At 43.8% G+C, this 18,466-nt stretch overlaps 1 protein-coding gene across 4 annotated transcripts in view; it reads right to left on the bottom strand.

The window, feature by feature from the left end:
• Window positions 1-18,466, bottom strand: part of LOC311486656 (semaphorin-3F-like) — a 55,578-nt gene that overhangs the window by 15,463 nt on the left and 21,649 nt on the right. For 2 of the 4 annotated variants that reach the window (XM_084542584.1, XM_084542583.1), the window contains exons 3-7: window positions 6,229-6,389; window positions 5,806-5,868; window positions 5,201-5,320; window positions 3,777-3,866; window positions 1,971-2,064 (exon numbers count right to left, since the gene is read on the bottom strand). In XM_084542584.1, coding sequence (XP_084398710.1) covers window positions 1,971-2,064; window positions 3,777-3,866; window positions 5,201-5,320; window positions 5,806-5,868; window positions 6,229-6,389 — 528 coding nt within the window. The remainder of the gene's footprint in view (window positions 1-1,970; window positions 2,065-3,776; window positions 3,867-5,200; window positions 5,321-5,805; window positions 5,869-6,228; window positions 6,390-18,466) is intronic. The other 2 variants (XM_084542586.1, XM_084542585.1) reach the window with 1 other exon arrangement.

Here is an 18,466-nt window from a genome sequence, read left to right as displayed (position 1 = left end):
TAGTCAAATTCCTTCAATGTGACATTATTCCAGCACCACCCTTGGCACAAAACTCAGGCTTTTATTTAACAGAGTATATTTAGAAACATCTCAGGGTTCTTTGTTCCACAGTTCAACAGCTTAAACAAAATCATCACCTACACATTTGTGTTCATTTATGCAAGGGATCAGGACAAGATGAAAGACATTTAAATGACTGGAAACAAGGTAACACATTACTTTACTGGTCTCATTTGTTGTAATAATTTTCTGATTATAATTCTTTATAATTCTTTTACACTGTTTAAGGATGTGGTTTGCATTATTTGCATCAGCTTTATTCTATTTTATTTATATCTATTTTAATATTATTTTTTATCTTTTCAGACTTCCTGCATGTTGTACTCAGACCCAACCCTGCTACAGAAGATCCAGAACTTTAGAAGCAGGTGACAAATATAAAATTCAGTTTGACCTAAAACAGGTGGGTACTGTAATTATTATTATTTATTTTCTTTTGCAAAGAATACTCAGATATGAATAACAAATACATTTGCTGGGGACAATTTTCTGCTGTTGATTAATACACGTTTGATAATATATTGATGCACCACATTGAATATTGTGTTTAACTGGAGCAATACTACTTTTTCATTAAGACTTTAAAAGTTCTAACTAATTCCTACTTAGTTTCTGATTCTCAAATAAATCCCCACAGTGTATTCACTTTATTCTCCTGAACTATGCGTCTCTGTTAAGGAAATTAAGGAGCACATAAAATACCAACAGCACTCGGTCCTCTTGAACAAGCCTTCACACACACTTCATAAAGGCATAAAGTATGAGCACATCCATGTGTGCAGACTGACAAATGTACACAACAGAATTGTTAAACCACAGGAAGGCAAGGTGTTGGTCTTCCAGCTGCTGTATGGGCCCCACTGGAGAGCAGGTGTGACTGTCAGAGCTCTCAGAGATGGAGTAAAGGCACAGCAGGCAATAGAAACACAGTTCGACCACCATTATGCTCAATGTTATGGTCGCCGGCAGTGCTATAGCGAGATTGATGATATATCATTAAAATGTCCACGGATGATGAGACGTCTAATGTGGTGGAGAGCTGAGCAGCCTGTGGTCAATGGTAAATCTATTGTTGTGGTACAGGGTTCTTAATCCTTATCAATACTAACAACAGCATCCCTTGTATGATGCTAACTGGCGGAGGTGGGAGGTAAATCCATCTTGGATGACAGTGCTGGCTCCATACTGGTCAGCTGGCACTGCGCTAATGTGGGAAAGCAGTGGCAGTGATTTACACCCGCTGTCTTGCCCCGCAGAGAAAAGATCGCCTTTCACTGGTGGCAACTGTGTGGCCTAGACCTAACGAAGTGACCTTGGGCAAAGGGACAGAGGACACTGAGTTCATGAGTGCTACAACAGATTATAAGATTCTGTGTTCACACTGAACAGGCAAAAGCAGATAATCCTTTAGGTGATATGCTGGTCCACTGACTTTCTTTGATCCATTCTAACCACAGTCAAGTCCTGGTAAATTCCCATATTTACTAGAGCAAATCTTAGGTGTCAAATGGTAATATGAGAACAATTTCTTCTAACATGTCCTAAGTGTTTTGATTCAAAGCCATCAATTTCTTAGGGTACGACTGACATATTAATAGGCACATATTATTGAGCCCGTTTCCACCCTAACAAGGAAAAATTCCTTAGGATCTAATGATTAGGCTCATTAGGCTAAGCCGCTGACTGTGGGAAATAGGCACAGAATTGAACAGACACTTGGCCTGACCTTCCATGCATCACTGACTAACAATAAATAATTTTAGACAAGTATGCCAAAGATATAAACTGTGCAGCAGAAACAGGAACATATACTGCATGTAAAGTGGAGATACTGTAAAAGATGAAGATTCCATATGAGATGAGACTGCTGTAAGCAGCACCTCACGTGACCAAACCCAGATGATACTCACTGATCAAAGCTGACACGCTGTTGAGTTTCGGGTCATAGGAGCACTTCCCTTTCCCAGATTCCACCTTGCCCGGCTCCAAATGGAAGATTTCTTCCTGAAATGGAAGAATCATATGGAGATGGCAATAAATTCAGCACTCTTCATCTTGTCACTGTGATTCCCTAGTGGAGGGAAAATGAGGAAGCATGTGTGCTGCCTCTGACTCCAGTGGGACCTATAGGGCCTGATGGGGGGATGAAGAATTAGAATAATGAGCATATGTTCATATGGAAAAATATATGCAGGGAAGGTAAGGAATTTCTAATCCATCTCCATGCCATTCTGCTGCAGAAAACAATGTGTCGTGGGCCGCTTCTCTTGCCATAATAAGCTGCATGCCAAATATCTCTCAGCTTCTTGGTGCCTATGGGTGTTCAAGTCGACGGCTGACACCTGTAATCTAGCACAGTTAAAAAAACAAGTCTAGAATGGAGGCTGGATGACTGATGCTCACTGCTCATGGCACCGCAGCACGCAAGCACTGAACGGTGATTGGCAGGAATTTGCGTATGAGAGTGGGGAAAATGAAACAGTGGCATGTAATGACATGTCCTGTAGCTCCGCCTCACAGACCATAGCATGTCCATTCCCCATTTTTCACTCAGATGGAGTCATCTCTGTCACTGTCCATCAGCACTAAAGCAGCATAGAAACTATGGCACTCTGCCAAACTCACTTCACTGGATCATTCACACACCCCTTTGCTATTCCCTGCTCATCTCTGATTAAAATCACCACTCGTGAAAATAAGAAGGTGCTGGCAGCTCACTCGCAGCTATGCCAGACAGTGATGTATAAAAAAAAAGGTCACAAACATTTATGTGTACCAGAGGGAAGCTGTGCCCTGAATGGGTTTTTACAACCCTACCATAAAATATGACCCTTCTAAAAAATTTCAACATCTGTAGAAAACAAAACCCCACCAGGCTAAAACTGTTGAAACATTTTCAAAGTGTCCCACTTCATATAAAGCCCTAATGTCCTTCAAAGGGCCATTGCTGTGTTTTAGAGTGCTTAGAGAGCTCAAACAGTGAAGACATGTTCAAGTATGTGGCTCTTTTATTTCCTTTGCGACATAGCTAGTTGACTACAGATGGCTGGTGTTTGCTCTGGGCTAACAGAGCCTGCTGTGGGAGTGGGTCAGATGCTGACTAGTCCTGCCGCCAGTGTGGGAGAGCCTGTACCACATTCCTACAGACGATAGAGGACTTTGTGTAGTGAAGGGCTGATGGGTGAGACATACTGCATTGGCTCAGATAAGCAAGATGAATGGTTCAGGTCTGTTGTTCGTGGGCACAGCTAAATGCATGCAAAATTAAAATGAATATGTCATGCACTGAGCAGCAGTGAAAGCCTGTTTAATTAAATTTGTGCCTTGTGATGTTTTAGCAGCCTGATAAGCCATTTCCGCTTGGTAACCTAGCTCTCATGCAAAACATGGCATTTAGCACAGATGCAAAGCGCCACAAGGACAATGATGAATAAGAAAAGGTGCTCAGACAGTGAGGCTTACACAAGGAAAATATGAATGAAACATGGAAGAGACAAAATGACGTGAAATTAAATGCATTTCCAAACTAAACCTCCAAGGTCGTGCATGGGCTGACAAAGAGGCATGCCAAATGTTAGGCAGATAAATAAATGAAGGTCAAGTTAAAGAAGGTGGTGGTAAAATGTGCTCTGACACAAAAACAGGGAGCATGCTGCTGGTGACCGCAAGCCCAGGCAGTATGCAGGGCTGTGGTGCAGACAGGGCCCACATCGCACCTTAAGTCCAAGTGTCTCGTGCACCGCGCTGGCTTCAGCTGCGCGGCTAGCCCTTCCTCTGGCCTGGGCCATCTGCAGATACATGGATGTCTAAAACAGGAAACAGCAATACAGTCTGGATGTTACGCCACTGATGACGAAGGATCAAGGCCCTTCCTGACCTTGCTGCAGATTGCCTGAGCACGTCTTGAATTCCAGACATGAGAAGCTCCTCAAACCAAATCTTTGGAAGTCAATATGATGCAAGAGCATGAGGAAAATATGTATAGATGTGTGTGTGTGAAAGACTTTGCAGGGAATGTGCGTAGCTTTATTTGACCAGATGGTGGAAAAGGCAACAATAATAGTACTCTATCCTGTGGCTGAGTCAATAAAGGCTCTCACAGCATGATACATACTGCAAATACCCTAAAAGCTGCTGCCAAAGCAAAACATTTAGTTATTACAGTTTACAAAAGCTACAAGGCTCATTCTTTAAGTAGGAGACATATTAGGAATATATCCTGCAGCGGTGTTATCAGATGACAGTCTCTCTGAATAAATAATAACCAAAAAAAAGTTTCCATATGTGTGTCATGATATGCGTATGCAAGCATCAGTGTAGAGTGTATCATTTCATGCTTTTGCAACCACGGTTAACTCCCCAGTCCAGCTGAGAAACGTGTTCACGGGGGTACAACTCGGACCTGTCTGTTCAGCGTGACTGAGAAAATAACAACCCTCTCATTAATGGACTAGAACTGGAACATTCCACTTGCACCCCATAATGGGAGCTCCCTCTTCCAATTACCCAACGTCTCACATGGTAGAGTTTGGCGGGTGGCCTGGATGGATGCATGAAGGGGTGGATGGATAGGTGAGTGACGGGATGGAAGCCCTTCGTTAGTAAGGGGTCATGTAGGAACCGTATGCAACAAGGGACTCGTGCTAGCCATGCCTGCCATTGCAAGTTTTCTATGTTCTTGAGGGAGACTCCAATGGGAAATTTACTTTTTATTTATTGCCTTCTATAAAAGTCCCCAGGTCATAATTAGGGAACAAGTGTGATATTTAAAGAAGAGTGAGGTGTTAAAGGGGAGTATGGCAAGGTAGTGATGCCTGGCTTGGTTTAGGAAATTCAAGAGGTCCCATTAAAGTTTGAGACTAAACAGAGTAGCTTTAACAGCACACTGGGGACAACAGCTGTGTGCTGCTGAGGCTGGTGTGCTGGCTGCTTTGCCATATGGGGACGCATGGCACCATGAGCAGGCTTAATGATGGAGGAAAATCATCATAAATGGAGCCTGGAGTAAGGTGGATTGAGGGTAAGAACTTGGGTAAGAGAAAGAAAAGGGAGCTGCAAGCTGTGCCATTCATGATGCAGATGGAGAAAGCTCTTTGAGTCTGCTATGACCTCCTCCACATTCTTAATATTCCATCCTAACCTGAGGTTTGCGTCCGCGGTTGACAAAGGTGCAGACTGGATTGTAAGCTCCAGTCCCACAGACATAGAGTTGAGTTCGGTTCCATGGTTCGATCAGACGGATGAAGTTTGCACACTCCTCCTGGAAACACAAAGATTGAAGTTAATAAAACAGCAATAAACATCCAAATAAAAAGCAATTCATTGTTCAACTTTGCACCTCCTGCAGATTTCCCGAATGCTGAATGACTCTCATTTAAATACTGTATATGCCAGTAATACTGTGCTTCTATATATATTTGGGTAATAAAGCCAATCTCAGCCTCTAGTATTGTGTTCTCCACCCCAGCCTGGCAGACAGAAGGATGGTGAAATTGAGGCTTTTCTGCTCAAATCCATTCCTGTCTTTGTGGCTAGACAGAAGGGAATCAGTGTTTAACTGCGCCAAGTACAGGTGAATGCCATTTTGCTGGGTTTCCCGCATTAAATCAGTAAGAACAATGGAGGGAGTGTTTTCAATGCAATCCATTTAAAAAGAGACTCTTTTATCAAGCTATCAAGTTGATAAAATCACCTCAGCTGAACATGCCTGCTGTGGTTATGAGTGTTGTCAGCAGGCATACTTACATTGGCATCTTTCCCACTCACGAGGCACTCCATCCTTCTTCGTTCGGACACTGGCCAGTGGATCTGCAAGGGGGAAACGGGACATTTTACAGCTACAGTCCAACCTGTTATACATCACTGGCATTTATTGGATTCTTTGGCCTAAAAATGCAAAGGGGATATCCACCCAGACTAAAATGAGTCCTGTTGGGATTGCCATAACCCAGTTCCAGTGTTTTAATGGACTGCAAGCAGAAAAACTGCACTCCAACAAAAACTAGATGTGGATGAACTAAAATGGCTGTTGGGGCAATAGAACAGAACATTTTGCCCAAGGGGCAACTGCTGTGAGCGCTGAGGTAAAGACGCTTGCTTCTTCCCAGTGTAACAGCCCGTTTTAGTGGTAAGGGTTCAGGGTGAGTGGAGGCATGGGAAAGGTCTTACAATATGCGGATCTTTGTTGATGTCATGGAGGTCCAGGGACAGGATGTGGTCCTTGCTGCCAACGTACATGCGATCATGGTCCTCATCCATGCGAAGGATCCTGTAGTCCGATGTGTTGAGGAGGTAGGCGAAGTGATGTGCAGTGCCAGTGGATCTCAGTTCTGCATGGAGACAAATTTACCCATTAATGACAGCTGCAGTCACATATGCACATTTAGACACACACATCCATGCGCAACGTTCCTCGCACTACTACTGCATACCCGTGTGGACTTATCTGATGGTTTTCCACCAACACTGCTGTAACGTAACACCGCACATTAGAGACAAGTGCTACTGAGTGTCTGTCACACAGTGTTGATGGCTTAATACCGCCTGAGTAGATCAAAAGATTTGGGAAGTCTCTCGTCAGTGGCAGTCTTTGACTACTACTTACATTGACTTCTACTCAGAAGACAGAGAACTTAGACACACTAGTTTGACGGCTAGATAGTTTAGTCCAAATGCATACCACATACATAGTAGGATAAAGAGGGCATACAGAGTATTGATGCCTGTAAACTCTTCCATCCCTGCTTGGACACCATTCTCTGAAGGTCAAATGAGTGTGAGCCTTTGGTCACACAATGAAGTCGACACGTCCTCTCATGTTGAGAGAAACCCAATCTCCCCACAGCTATGTGTTGGAGTGTTTGTTTGATATGTTCTTCTGGGTTCAGCAACCACGTACAGGCAGAAGAAAGAGGCCACTGCTAAGACAGCAACGGCCCCATGCCCCACCATAGACAAACACACTCCTTCGCAATCTATAGGGGAGAGGCATTAGAGGGTGGCATTCACATATTGCTGGACAAACACAGAGGTTTCACTCAAACAGTAGGAAAGCCCCAGCAATGTTGTTGTTGATTCTACAACCGATAGACCACAGAAAAATGGAAATGAGAGCCAAACTTTGAGGTTACTCTGAGTTCTTACATGTTGGTTTAGCAGCCGAAAAGTGGTGAAGGAAAACCTGAAGATAAACTGTTATGTATATGTTAGCTACATTGGACTATTTACATACATCATATCAGATGCCAGTGTATAATTACAATTATTAGGAGCAAAGCATGAAATGTAGTCAAGGTGGGGTGTCAGACCATTTCAAGGTTTGAACATGTTTTTGGGCAAGCTCTGTTTGTGCAGTCATGTTCCGTGAGTTTGAAGTTACTGAGAAACATTCCTGTGTGGTTGTTAGGTGTTTCTGAGGAAGAGGTCTGGACACCCAAGCATGCAAAGCCATCAACATGTCCACCACTGGGCCTTAAAATAAACACCATCTAGAGACCTTTTCAAACAGTCTCCCTGTGGAATCTGATATTACCAGTCTTTCCAGCCAGATCTAAATTTAACAAGGGGTTACGTCAATAAGCAAAGATTAATAGCGTTAGATTTGCTATATTTGTATAGTTTGATTTAATAAATGTGCCCACCAAAGGAATGTTTACAGGTCAGCAAAGTGATTGGCAGCTGTCAGACTCCTGCGCGGAGGAGCTGCAACATGTGGTCGGGCCCTGAGATTATTTGTGTTGGAGTCTTAAGTTGAATGATGAGTCCCTGTACACTCTAGCTGTGTGTCTGTGCACAGACAGAGTGAAACACACTAGACAAAAATGCATTGTACACACACACACACACACACACACACAAATACACATTCCCAGGGCCAGTCGAAGCTCTTCCTGAAGCAGGTTGTCAGCAACTCCTCGGCCTGTGTGTTTGTTGTCAGAGAGAAAGCTGGATAGGACCATCTGTCAGCTGAAGAGGGAATGTGAACGGCGCAAAGCAACAACACGCCCTACGGAGAGCTGCACATTAAGAAACAAACACATGTGTAATCTAATCTCTTCTGATGATACGCACGCAGCCTGGTCTAAATGTACTCCACAGCGTGTCTGAATTCTTTGTCACAGCTAAAACATGAATAATGAGCTCTAATGGAATACCTTTCTTTATCCCACAGGTCATTCGCTATGACTAAATCAGCTTACAAGCTCCCTGTTGAAGTATTGCTGCTCAGGACCTACAGTCCATGCCACTCAGCAGTAGGAGAGTAAAACTGTAGGAAATCTGGTACCAAAACTACCAGCTATTAGACTGGTGACATGATTCCCTATTTTATCAGTCCCAGAGTCAGTCATTGCCTCAGGCATTTGGACATGGCACTGTGTTTGTGTGAAATGTTGAATGAGGAAGTATAATGGCAGCAGACTGTGCTCTGCTGCTACCAAACCCCGGAGGTCAGGCTGCCCAGCAGGTCGCTGGGCTGAGGCTGGTGCCAGGCAAACACCCAGACACAATCAGCTTGGAAAGGCATGCAGAGAGGCTATACAGCTCAAGAATGACGCAGTGGAGAGGCTTTATTTGATGCCCATTCGAAAGATGGCCAGGATGGAAAGAATGGACGAGGACTTTGTTCAGGTTTGTTGTAATTCCCAGATGGAAGCAGAAGCATGCGTTTGCTACATTCATTATTGGAAGAGCTGGCACTAAGTTTCAAAGCAATAACAAAGGTAAATCAAATTTGCAAATGATCCCTGATCTATTCAACCTGACACATTATAGTAAGCTCAGATATATTAGACTGCACACGGAAGCCACTGTTTTCCTGACTCGGCTACAAATTTGCAGGAGGAGAGTACAATTTCAAACAGGAAAGGCTGAACTAGTGTGCTCTTTGTCAGCCACATTAGGGCATGACAGCATTTTCCACACACAGACTTATCCTGGAGATTTAAAGGCTGGGAGCAGAGTATGAGTGTGTCTATCCGAGCCAGATAAACTCTTAAAGTAGCCCATTACTGCATGTATGGCTTAGGTTCACTCTGGGGGGTCTGCACACACACAGCGGGGGCTTTGTTTCAGGAACACACAGCTTCCCTCCTGTGGAATGGCAATGGCTCTATTAGAGGTGAAAGTAAGCCAGAGAGGGAACCTGATCCTCACACTCAATGTCTCTCCTACTCCTCATTCACTTTTACAGTATCACGCCATCACCTGCATTCAAAACAAACAGAAGTGGTTTTATCATAGTTTTTCTTCTATTCATTATTTCCTGTTCATATACTGCAGGGGTAGCAGTACACAGAAAGTTAAGTGATTACACAGGAGTGAACTCGGACCTCTCAGTCTACTTATGAGTGGCGATCCGGTCCACTTTCTCCAGTCTGCTGAACACAGACAATCCTCTCCTCTCTCCCAGCATCTCAAGGTGCTGTTGGCTGACACAGCCCACTGCCTGTTCCCACAACTCAACACTCCACTCTGACCGCAGGAAAGGTCTTCGCCGGTGTTTGAGAACAGAGCTGGATGAGTACTGAAGGCATCCTAGTTTAATGTCATCACCAGGTCATTGGGTTTGTAGGTACTGTGCGGTAATTGAAAGTTTTCAACAGAAGGAAGTGTTGTTCTTTTTACTCCAAGGACTCTATTTGACAGTTACTTTACTCAGTGAGATTTGACATGAATCCATCAAAAACTGTCATATCTCAGCTGTCTCAGTTAGCAGTTGGAAATCAGTGAAAGAATGAAATATAAATATAGCCACAAGCTACAACCCTCAGGTGCAGAACATGCATGTGCACTATTTCTAAGTGTAAAAATGGGGTTGTGGCAAGCTGGAGCCAAGGACAATATTTTCATTGTCAAAGCCAAATTCATAGGACCATAATATGCTCACTGTCTGGTTGTTTTGGTGACAGATTTATGTGTCTTTTCTGCTATTGGGATGGAGCTATTTTCATGTAATTGGTCACACACATAGATATGCATGCAGGTAGTCCCAGAGAATCCTGATGTCACGCTCTGCCGACTTCAACCTCAACAAAGCACATAATCCTCTCACACACCATTATTACCTGTTCCACCAGTGTAACAGTACCAACTTGAGGCTGGGAGGCTGTTTCCTCTATTATTTCTCTACTTGCAGACACAACTGATAAAACTCAACAAACATGATCCTTGCAAGACAAAAAAGGGATTGGTTGATCAGGGTAGTGCATCCGGTAGCACTGAAGCTGAGTCAGCACTGAAACATGAGCCAAATAGCAAAGGTACATGGATGGTTTATTGTATTTATTGGCAGATATAGTTTCATTGCAACCATTAGATTTACTTCCTGAGATTAAACACAAGTGAAAGACTAACGTTTGACCTGGACTGGACTGCAAAATGCAAAATTGTCTTCTTGTGTGCAATCAACGCCACGCATGCATGTTTGCAAATTTAGTATTTTAGATGGTCAGTAGCTTGTAGTACAATACAAGTGTTGTGCTGAAAAGTCCTGGATGTGTTCCACCATTCTATTGCATCCCTTTCCTGAGGCAATTATTAGTAGCATAAATGTATTTTTATAAGCTTGCCTGGTTAAATGAGGTATAAAAAGAGAGGGGAGAGACATGCCTCACTGTCAAGCTGAGCCAGCCCTCCTCCTCCTCTTCCTCCTCTTCCTCCTCCTCCTCCTCCTTGAAAGAATACTTGTCTTCTGACGGTGATATCCACTGCTGCAGTCCTGCATGTTATAGCATATCTCCTTGCCTCAAATTAATAGCCAACGGGCCGAGTTTACTTTCGAAATACGTTTGAACAGGAAAGTGGCATGGAGTTCACTCACAAGATCACATCTCCAGAAAGCACATTGGTTGATGCTGCCTTATATGAAATGATTTCCCACCATGCTGTCACACAAGGGAAAGAGGAGACTGGATTTTATGTATCATATTCAGCTGTTAATGCGTCCTACCCCGCAGTTTGCTTAGGTAACATTAGAACTTCCTCTCATTAAGGAACGATTAGTGCATCCAGTTTGCAGTACGCTGCCCATCCCACTCATAACTTTTCCTGGCAAATTCACAAGGAGCATCGGCTAAGTGATTGGATCATGGAAAAATTCAGACAGTGTGGTTAAACAAAACACTGACAGAGAGAGAATTAAGAGGGGGTAAAAACACATCCTGGCACTTGACAGCGTGGTGCGCGCTCGCTGCATGACACTGATACGGGTGTTCCACCCCGCTGCATATTTCTCTGGTTTCAAATTGGGTAAATTAAAAGTGCAGGCCAATGCCAGTGTCAGTGCAGAGCGTGTCGCTGCTTGAAACCTGCAGTATTCCCTGTGCAGAAGTAGGAACGGAGGATGGGGGATGGTGATGGCAAGAAACAAAAGTTTGTGGTCTGTTTCTTTAACAGTGAACAGGCAGGCGGTGGTGAGCAGCGTGGATGAGCAGCAGTGTGCAGCAATGATCCGCTCAGTTCACGGCTCTGTGGTTTTCAATTGTGGAAAGTGTGGCTGATAATTAGAAAGTGCAGCCACTGCATCAACCTGTCCTTCTGTCCAAGGATTGCAGCAAGATCCACGTGAAGTGTTAGAGATAGAAAATTCAAGCTATGATCGATTTAACAGAAACAACTCTACACGAAAATATGTAGTGTTTAATTCAGTGTTCTAAGGAAGTGTAATAAAGTGACAGAAATACCCTATTAGCCTGTGGCACATCACAAACAAGCTGCACTACCTGAGCAGAGTCCTGAGGCAGTTTCCAACCCGTCAGAAAGAGGTGTGTTAGTTCACACACACACCGGAGTGGCAGGAGTGATAATTAGGGTGTTTAAGAGGGGGCGGGAGAGGTAGCGCGCCCTCTCACATCAAAGGCAGCACTTGTCAGGAATCCTGGCCAAATATTTTGAATGCTGTCAATGCAGAGGAGAAAAACTCCTGTTAAGACAGTCTTATTACTTCTCAGAAGGCACGCCTCAGTGCAACAGCGAGGATGGAGCTGCACAAAAGAGCTTCAGAGAAGGTTTTCTGGGGGAAAATTGGTTGCCTAGCTGGCAGTTAGTTGGGTCAACTTTTAACAAGGTGCAATAATAAGCAGAGACGGTGTGCCACAGGTTTAAGAGACATGCTCGTCTTGACACAATTCTTATTCCTTTCTACGTGTCTCAGTCACTGAAATATTCATAAGTGTCACATGTGGACCTGTATGAGGGTGCATTTATTGTCTTGGGCACAGTTGCTTACCTTGTTTGTTATGTTTGCCAGTGAAGTAGAGACAAACCTGAGAATCAGGGCTGAGTTCGAACACATAGACTGCTGCTATCTGCAGTGTTATCTAGAAGGACTTACCTAGCCTAAGAGCCCTCTTGCAGATTTCTGTTTATTTATCTGTTATAAACCTGCCAATCCTTCTCAGTCGGAGAATATTATACAAAGCATAATAAAAAACAACACACACGTCTTCTTGTATATATTTTTTTGTATGTATACCTTTCATAAAATGTAATTGTGTACTTTTAGATGAGTACACTTTGTGTAAAGTCGAAGACATTACTGAACTTATAAAGTAATGTTTGGCATATATCCACATGCCTCTATCTGACACTGGTTGTGTTCTCTCTCTTATCTTAATCTAGAAAAACCTTCTCACGCCTATTTCCTGTATCTGCAGGATAAGGAAGCACCTAATATATAGGGGCAGTCACTGAGAACACTAACATGAAGATGGAGATTAAAGAACCCTTTCCTGCCGCTGGAGGCCTGGACTACCACCTGCGCTGCTATCTTGTTAGCAGAGCCACTTCTAATCAGCGACTATTGGGACCACAGCCCTTTCCCTCGCTCCTCACCTGCTTTTTTCAACACAACTTGTCTTCATGTCAAACATGTACATGATTTATTTGGGTTTGTGTAAGCTGCACGCTTCAAAGCCAGTAGAGAGGTGACACAGTTGTTAAAGAATGCCAATGTGATTACTGGAGAGTGGGTATGAGGTTAGCCTGGCTGCTGAATGAAAACCAACGTTAACAGCATGAGAACGCAGCAGCTGCTCGCACGAGCTTAGTCACTCTGTGGGGCGGTGGACGAGAACAGTGGCCACAGGCTCGGCCGCTGTGTCACATCAGATAGGACGTGTCATTGAGCAGATAACTATGCAAGGGCACAGGATCCAGAGATATGATCTGACCTGCTGTTAATGCCAAAGAGCCTGACCCACAGAGGAATGGTAATCTCTGTGACGTGCTCCAAGCTTCGCTGCATCCTTTGAGTATATGACTGCAGTGTGGTGGAGGGGCAGACTCTGCAGCTTGTGGCTTTGTAAGAAAACATAGACATAACATCATGTCTGCAAAAAACTCCTGTTTCCTGTTGTTATCTTGTTCTGCAAACTGTAAAATTATTTTATTGTAAATTCTGCAGAAAACATAGTTGAATATGAATTAGTTTTCATTATAGGTCGTGTTTCAAATGATACAGAAAACTCTACACCCAACTGGATAGTCCTACAACCAATTAGAGCTAATTTATTGTAAACAAATTCATCAGCTCCATAAGCATTCAGAATAAAAAGACAAGGCTTGAGAAAGAAGTCCAATCCTCCTAGCAAACCAGCTAAAATATTTATAAAATGATGTTAGATCACTGAAGAAAACTGATGCAAACAGTCTATCATTACATGTGGACATCTAGTTGGATTCCTTTGTCAACCTTTGAATTTATGACTCATTGTGCAAAGACATCACTTTGGCCTCTTGCATTTTGATATAGCAAAATGAATCCTGAAAATAAATAACTGACACTACATCCAATCATTATTTCTTGCGTAGACAAGAAATTTCATGTGATTCCCTGTAAGGCTTTACCAGCCATTAAACCGCAATAAAGAGAATCTGCTTGGCTTTTCATGGCATGCTGTTTGTGTTCTGTTGCTGTGCAATCCCTCTCTGGGGAAAAGCTCTGACCCTCTCTTGTCTCGACACACGTTGAATGTGATCCGTCATAATGGATACGCGCTAAAAGCGCTCCGATATCACACATCATTAACCACCGCGTCTGTCCTCGCAGTATCCAGAATGATGCTCTGTGTCAGCGGGAGACGTGACACCTTGCTGTTTACCGCGTCGCCACCTCGTTACTACTGCACTCTGCACCCTGCCACTCCCCCTTGCCGACCTGGGGGCTCACCCGCTCTATAATTAGGAGCCACTGTAGTGCCCCACCCCTCCAACATCCACTCCCCCTCCTCACTAATGGCACCAATTTGTATTCACTGTCAGCTCTGATGAGCTCTCATGCGGAGAGACGGCCTTATCACAGGGCCTCTGGCTCCCATCACCTAAGCCCCTCTCCTGTTGCCTGCCAAACCCAGCACACTGATGGACAGGCGGAGAGAGTGAGAGGTAGGGGGAGGTACATATTTATCTCCACTTTCATGTAAACTCTCATAACAGCACAGATATGCTCCAGTACAAGAGGTGATAAAGAATCCATGACCAAAGTAGAAAATGTATTAATCTTTGCATTGCTGCATCCCTCCAAAACTAGAACCCCTCAACATATTTTAAGTCAATAACCTGTCGGACCTGCAATCTCTCTCCAAACAGATGGACATTCTCTCCCCTCGATCTAGTAGAAAACATATGAAAGTAGAGAGCCAGCTGAGGAGGATGTGAAACATGGAGACCAAGTAGGGAAGGAGATCCTCCCATGAGAGTCTTGATCTAATCTTACACATCTGCACAAACATGGCTCTGTTTTAACCAACATGTGTTTTATTAACAGTCTCCACCTCAGCACTGACACGTCTTGCCCTGTTCCCATTGCACGTGTCAGCTCCTGCAATCCCCTGGCAATCTTTTTATACCTACTGTTGTTGTGAATCAACTGCATTGTCAGTCACAGGAGAACCTAGTCGAAACTGGTTGTTGCTGTTGTATAAAGTAACCTGAGCTCTCAGATGGAGTAACCTTCTCTGGACAACTCTTGGATAAAACCTGCCTTTGCGAGGGCTTGTCAACAGGGTTGCTGCAGCCTCAGCCAGCAGACACAGGGAGGTCAGAGGTCACTGGGCACCAGTGGCAGTGCTTTATTTTCTGGTTTAATCTGGGATTAGCTCAGGGTCAGGGTTATCTCTCCTCAGCCTGAGAGGAATCAAGAAACAGGGATTGCCTGGGGTAAAGTGGCATTACTGGATGGCCTGTCCAGAATCGCAATGAGCAAGCAGGGGTAAATAAAAAGGGAGTGTGTGACAAACATGCCTCACTGGGTTCAGGGTTGTAACCTCTCTGCCATCAGTCTAACACTTCCCAGCCCAGAGTTTCAGCTCATTGCAGATGAGAATACACTAAGACCATGAATTACTACACCCCGAGAACCAATGAATCACTAGTATATGGTATCTGTCTCGACGCAGTTATGTGCATACCTTCTGGTTTCCTGAGTACATTTAGTGTGGTCAATTCATTTCAATGCTGATTTAGCACAGAGTCCTAGGAGGAGGCAACAGAACACTTATATCAGAGCAACAATGACAGAGCACTTTCCAGAGGTGCTTTGAGGAGCAGCAGCCATGCCATAAAGACTAAACATAAAACCTTAACTGAAGGAGCCCTGCTAGCTTCCCATATCTTAACCTGGCATGCCTCAGCTTCATGTCAGACAATAATCCCCTCATACTGGACACAGTCAGAAACACGCTCCAGCATCTCTGGTTCTGCTGTCTCACTCCTGAAGGTTTGTGCAACAGGGAGAAACAGGCCAAACCAGGCCAGAAGACTTATTGTAATGAAGATGGATCCCTCTCAGTCTCGCTCTCTGCGAGAATGCTGGAAGACTTTTGTTTACTGAGACTGGGCTGTACTTTTACAGAAACAGAACAAGAACAGATACAAGAGACGGATCGAAAGCTTGTTAAAACCAGGTACCCTTTTAAAGGTGAAGAAATACACCATAAATGAGTCAACGACACAGTTGCACACATTTAGTGCCTAAGTTCAGTTTTATTCAAACTTACAGAAAGTGGTTGTCAAATTTTTGGAAGAAAGTGACTTTTAATAGCTGGATCTGTCATTTGTGCTCAGGGCTTCCCGTGAAAAGTATTTACTTCTCATCATGAATGACGCTCATAAATATTACTAAATTCTTATCTTTGTGGTATTTCTGGTACGATAAACACAAACAATTGCCTCAAAGGGCATCTAGAAGACAGATCAGATTGAAGCAGCCTCGGGCTGACTTCAGCTCAGGGTTTCAGTTTTCTTATACTGTATGTGTTAGTAACTGCATGTTGACTGTTTTCCATGCTGTGCTCTGAGGAAGTGAGTCTTTGTCCTCTGCAGTCTTACAAATAAGTATTTCCAAGTAGTTTCTATCCAGTGAAGAAAGGTAACTGATTATTTTATTCGTATCAATAGGGCAACATCTTTCTCTTAAAAGTAGTGAATTTACTGAGAAGAGCTTTCTTGGCAGCATGAATAGACCACTGAGAAAACTATGTCAGACAATGTCTCTTTGCTACAATATATCTTTGTGTCTCTCAGGTACATCCTGACAGGCAGGAAGATTTACAGTTGAACAGACACAGGATACAGCAAGTTAGGTATCTGACACCAGTGGCCCACTATCATGCCCCATGGTTATGAATGCCTTATTTGTTATGCCAGTGTGGGGTCACAGTGTGGGAGGCCAGTTGTTCCAGCCCCTTCCTGAGAATGACACGGAGGCTGGACAGATTGTGACAGCAACCATTGTGGCTCTGCTCCAGGTCCCTTCCTCCCACCAGTCTCCCGCTGCTCCCTCATCCTGGGTAAGTGCACACGGTGCCACCTCAGCGCTCATCTCCCTGTTCCATGGGTGGGCAGGGTTAGGGAAAAGTTGCGAGAGGAAGAGCCTTTACTGTTTTAGTTGTTTAGTTTGTTTTGCTGTGTGGACCCAAAGTGGTTGTCAGTTCCACATGAGACAGATGATGTAGATAGAAACAGAAGGCTGGTGGGAGATCCCCATTCTCTACATTCCCTCTTTGAACGCAGGCCGCTCATCAGCTGAGTTCCGATGCACCTCTGTTTCCCAGGCCTTGTGGACAGGAAGTGGGATTAGAATGCAAATCCCATTTTTCCTGTGTATGTCAGCAACTTCTTTGCATTTTGCTTCATCACTTACTTTCTCTATTCAGAGCTCACTCATCTGAAATGAAGGCGATTAGCCTTTTATAAACAGCTTTGTATTTTCGGCTGCTGCTGCCTTGCTCAGCCTGTCAGCCAGGGTAAACCCAAAATGGGCTTCAGGCCTAACACATCCACCCATGGGAATCAAGGGTCACGGGGCTAACTCCTCCTGAACTTAACTAATACAGTTCTGTTGTTACTAAAGGAAAGACATCTGGAAGACAGCGAAGAGCAAAGTCACTGATTCCATCGTGTTCTCTGATGCTGTAAGCCTGCTGCTCTTAAACCACGGTTGTTTTAAAGGGCCTTCTAAGTCTGTGCAATCTTATCCTCTTTCTGAGTCCGAACGAGATAATAGGTTCTCTTAAGAACCTAAGAATCAATCTTGGAAGATAAACTGTCCCAAACTGACTGATTGTTTTGAGTCTTTTCAAGGTTTTGTTTAAAGGTGAGGGTTTGAAAAAAAAAAAAAAATGTGTAAACGAAGACAAAAGAAAAAACTGAGAACTTACAGGTGTTTAAAAGTTGATGATTCTAATCGCATGGTATTTTTTGTTTTTAATGTTTTACTGCCCATTTAATTTCCTCTTTGCAACAAATTAATTAGTTCTGTCATTGGGCCTGATTTGTTTGTCCACGTCTTCTCCTAGATAGGAAATCAGAGCTTTATCTGAGTTAAGACTGTTATTTTGGCAGACCATGCTCTATGCCCATGTAAGGTGGTGTTAAGGAGATAGCGGCTCAGGGGGTGGGTGGTGGTTTGAAGGGTCAGCGAGTTTACGAAGCCGATTTAGCCATCCCAGTTTGTCACTGGTAATCTCCCGGCAGCTAACAGGGTGATAAAATCAGGATGATAAGGGCAGGCGATGGACAGAGTGGGTGAGACAGAGATGTGTTTGGGTGCATGCCTTTTTAGATCTCATCCCTCTGTCTCTCTCACACACTTAGATAACATGCACATCACTCATGTTCTGTACACATGCAAGTGAATTACCTCAAATACAAGTGTAATGGGTCAGACATAGCAGTAGAAAAATAAAACAATGCCAGAATAAAGACAAAACTGGAAGTGTGCGTAACAGCAGTGCCTCTACATGTGTAAAACTACCATGCAAACCTAGTAGAAATGATGGAAAATACAGAAAAGGTGAAAGAAAGAAGCATGTGAAAGGTTCATATTGCTTTCTCTGAGGTGGAATATGGAGGTGTTTGCTTTGGCAGCATGGATCAAAACCTCAGTCCACAGAGGAGAACAGAGAGA

This window comes from Chelon labrosus (assembly GCF_963514085.1).
Source record: "Chelon labrosus genome assembly, chromosome: 4".
NCBI lineage: Eukaryota > Metazoa > Chordata > Actinopteri > Mugiliformes > Mugilidae > Chelon > Chelon labrosus.
This window is presented reverse-complemented; position numbering and strand designations above follow the sequence as displayed.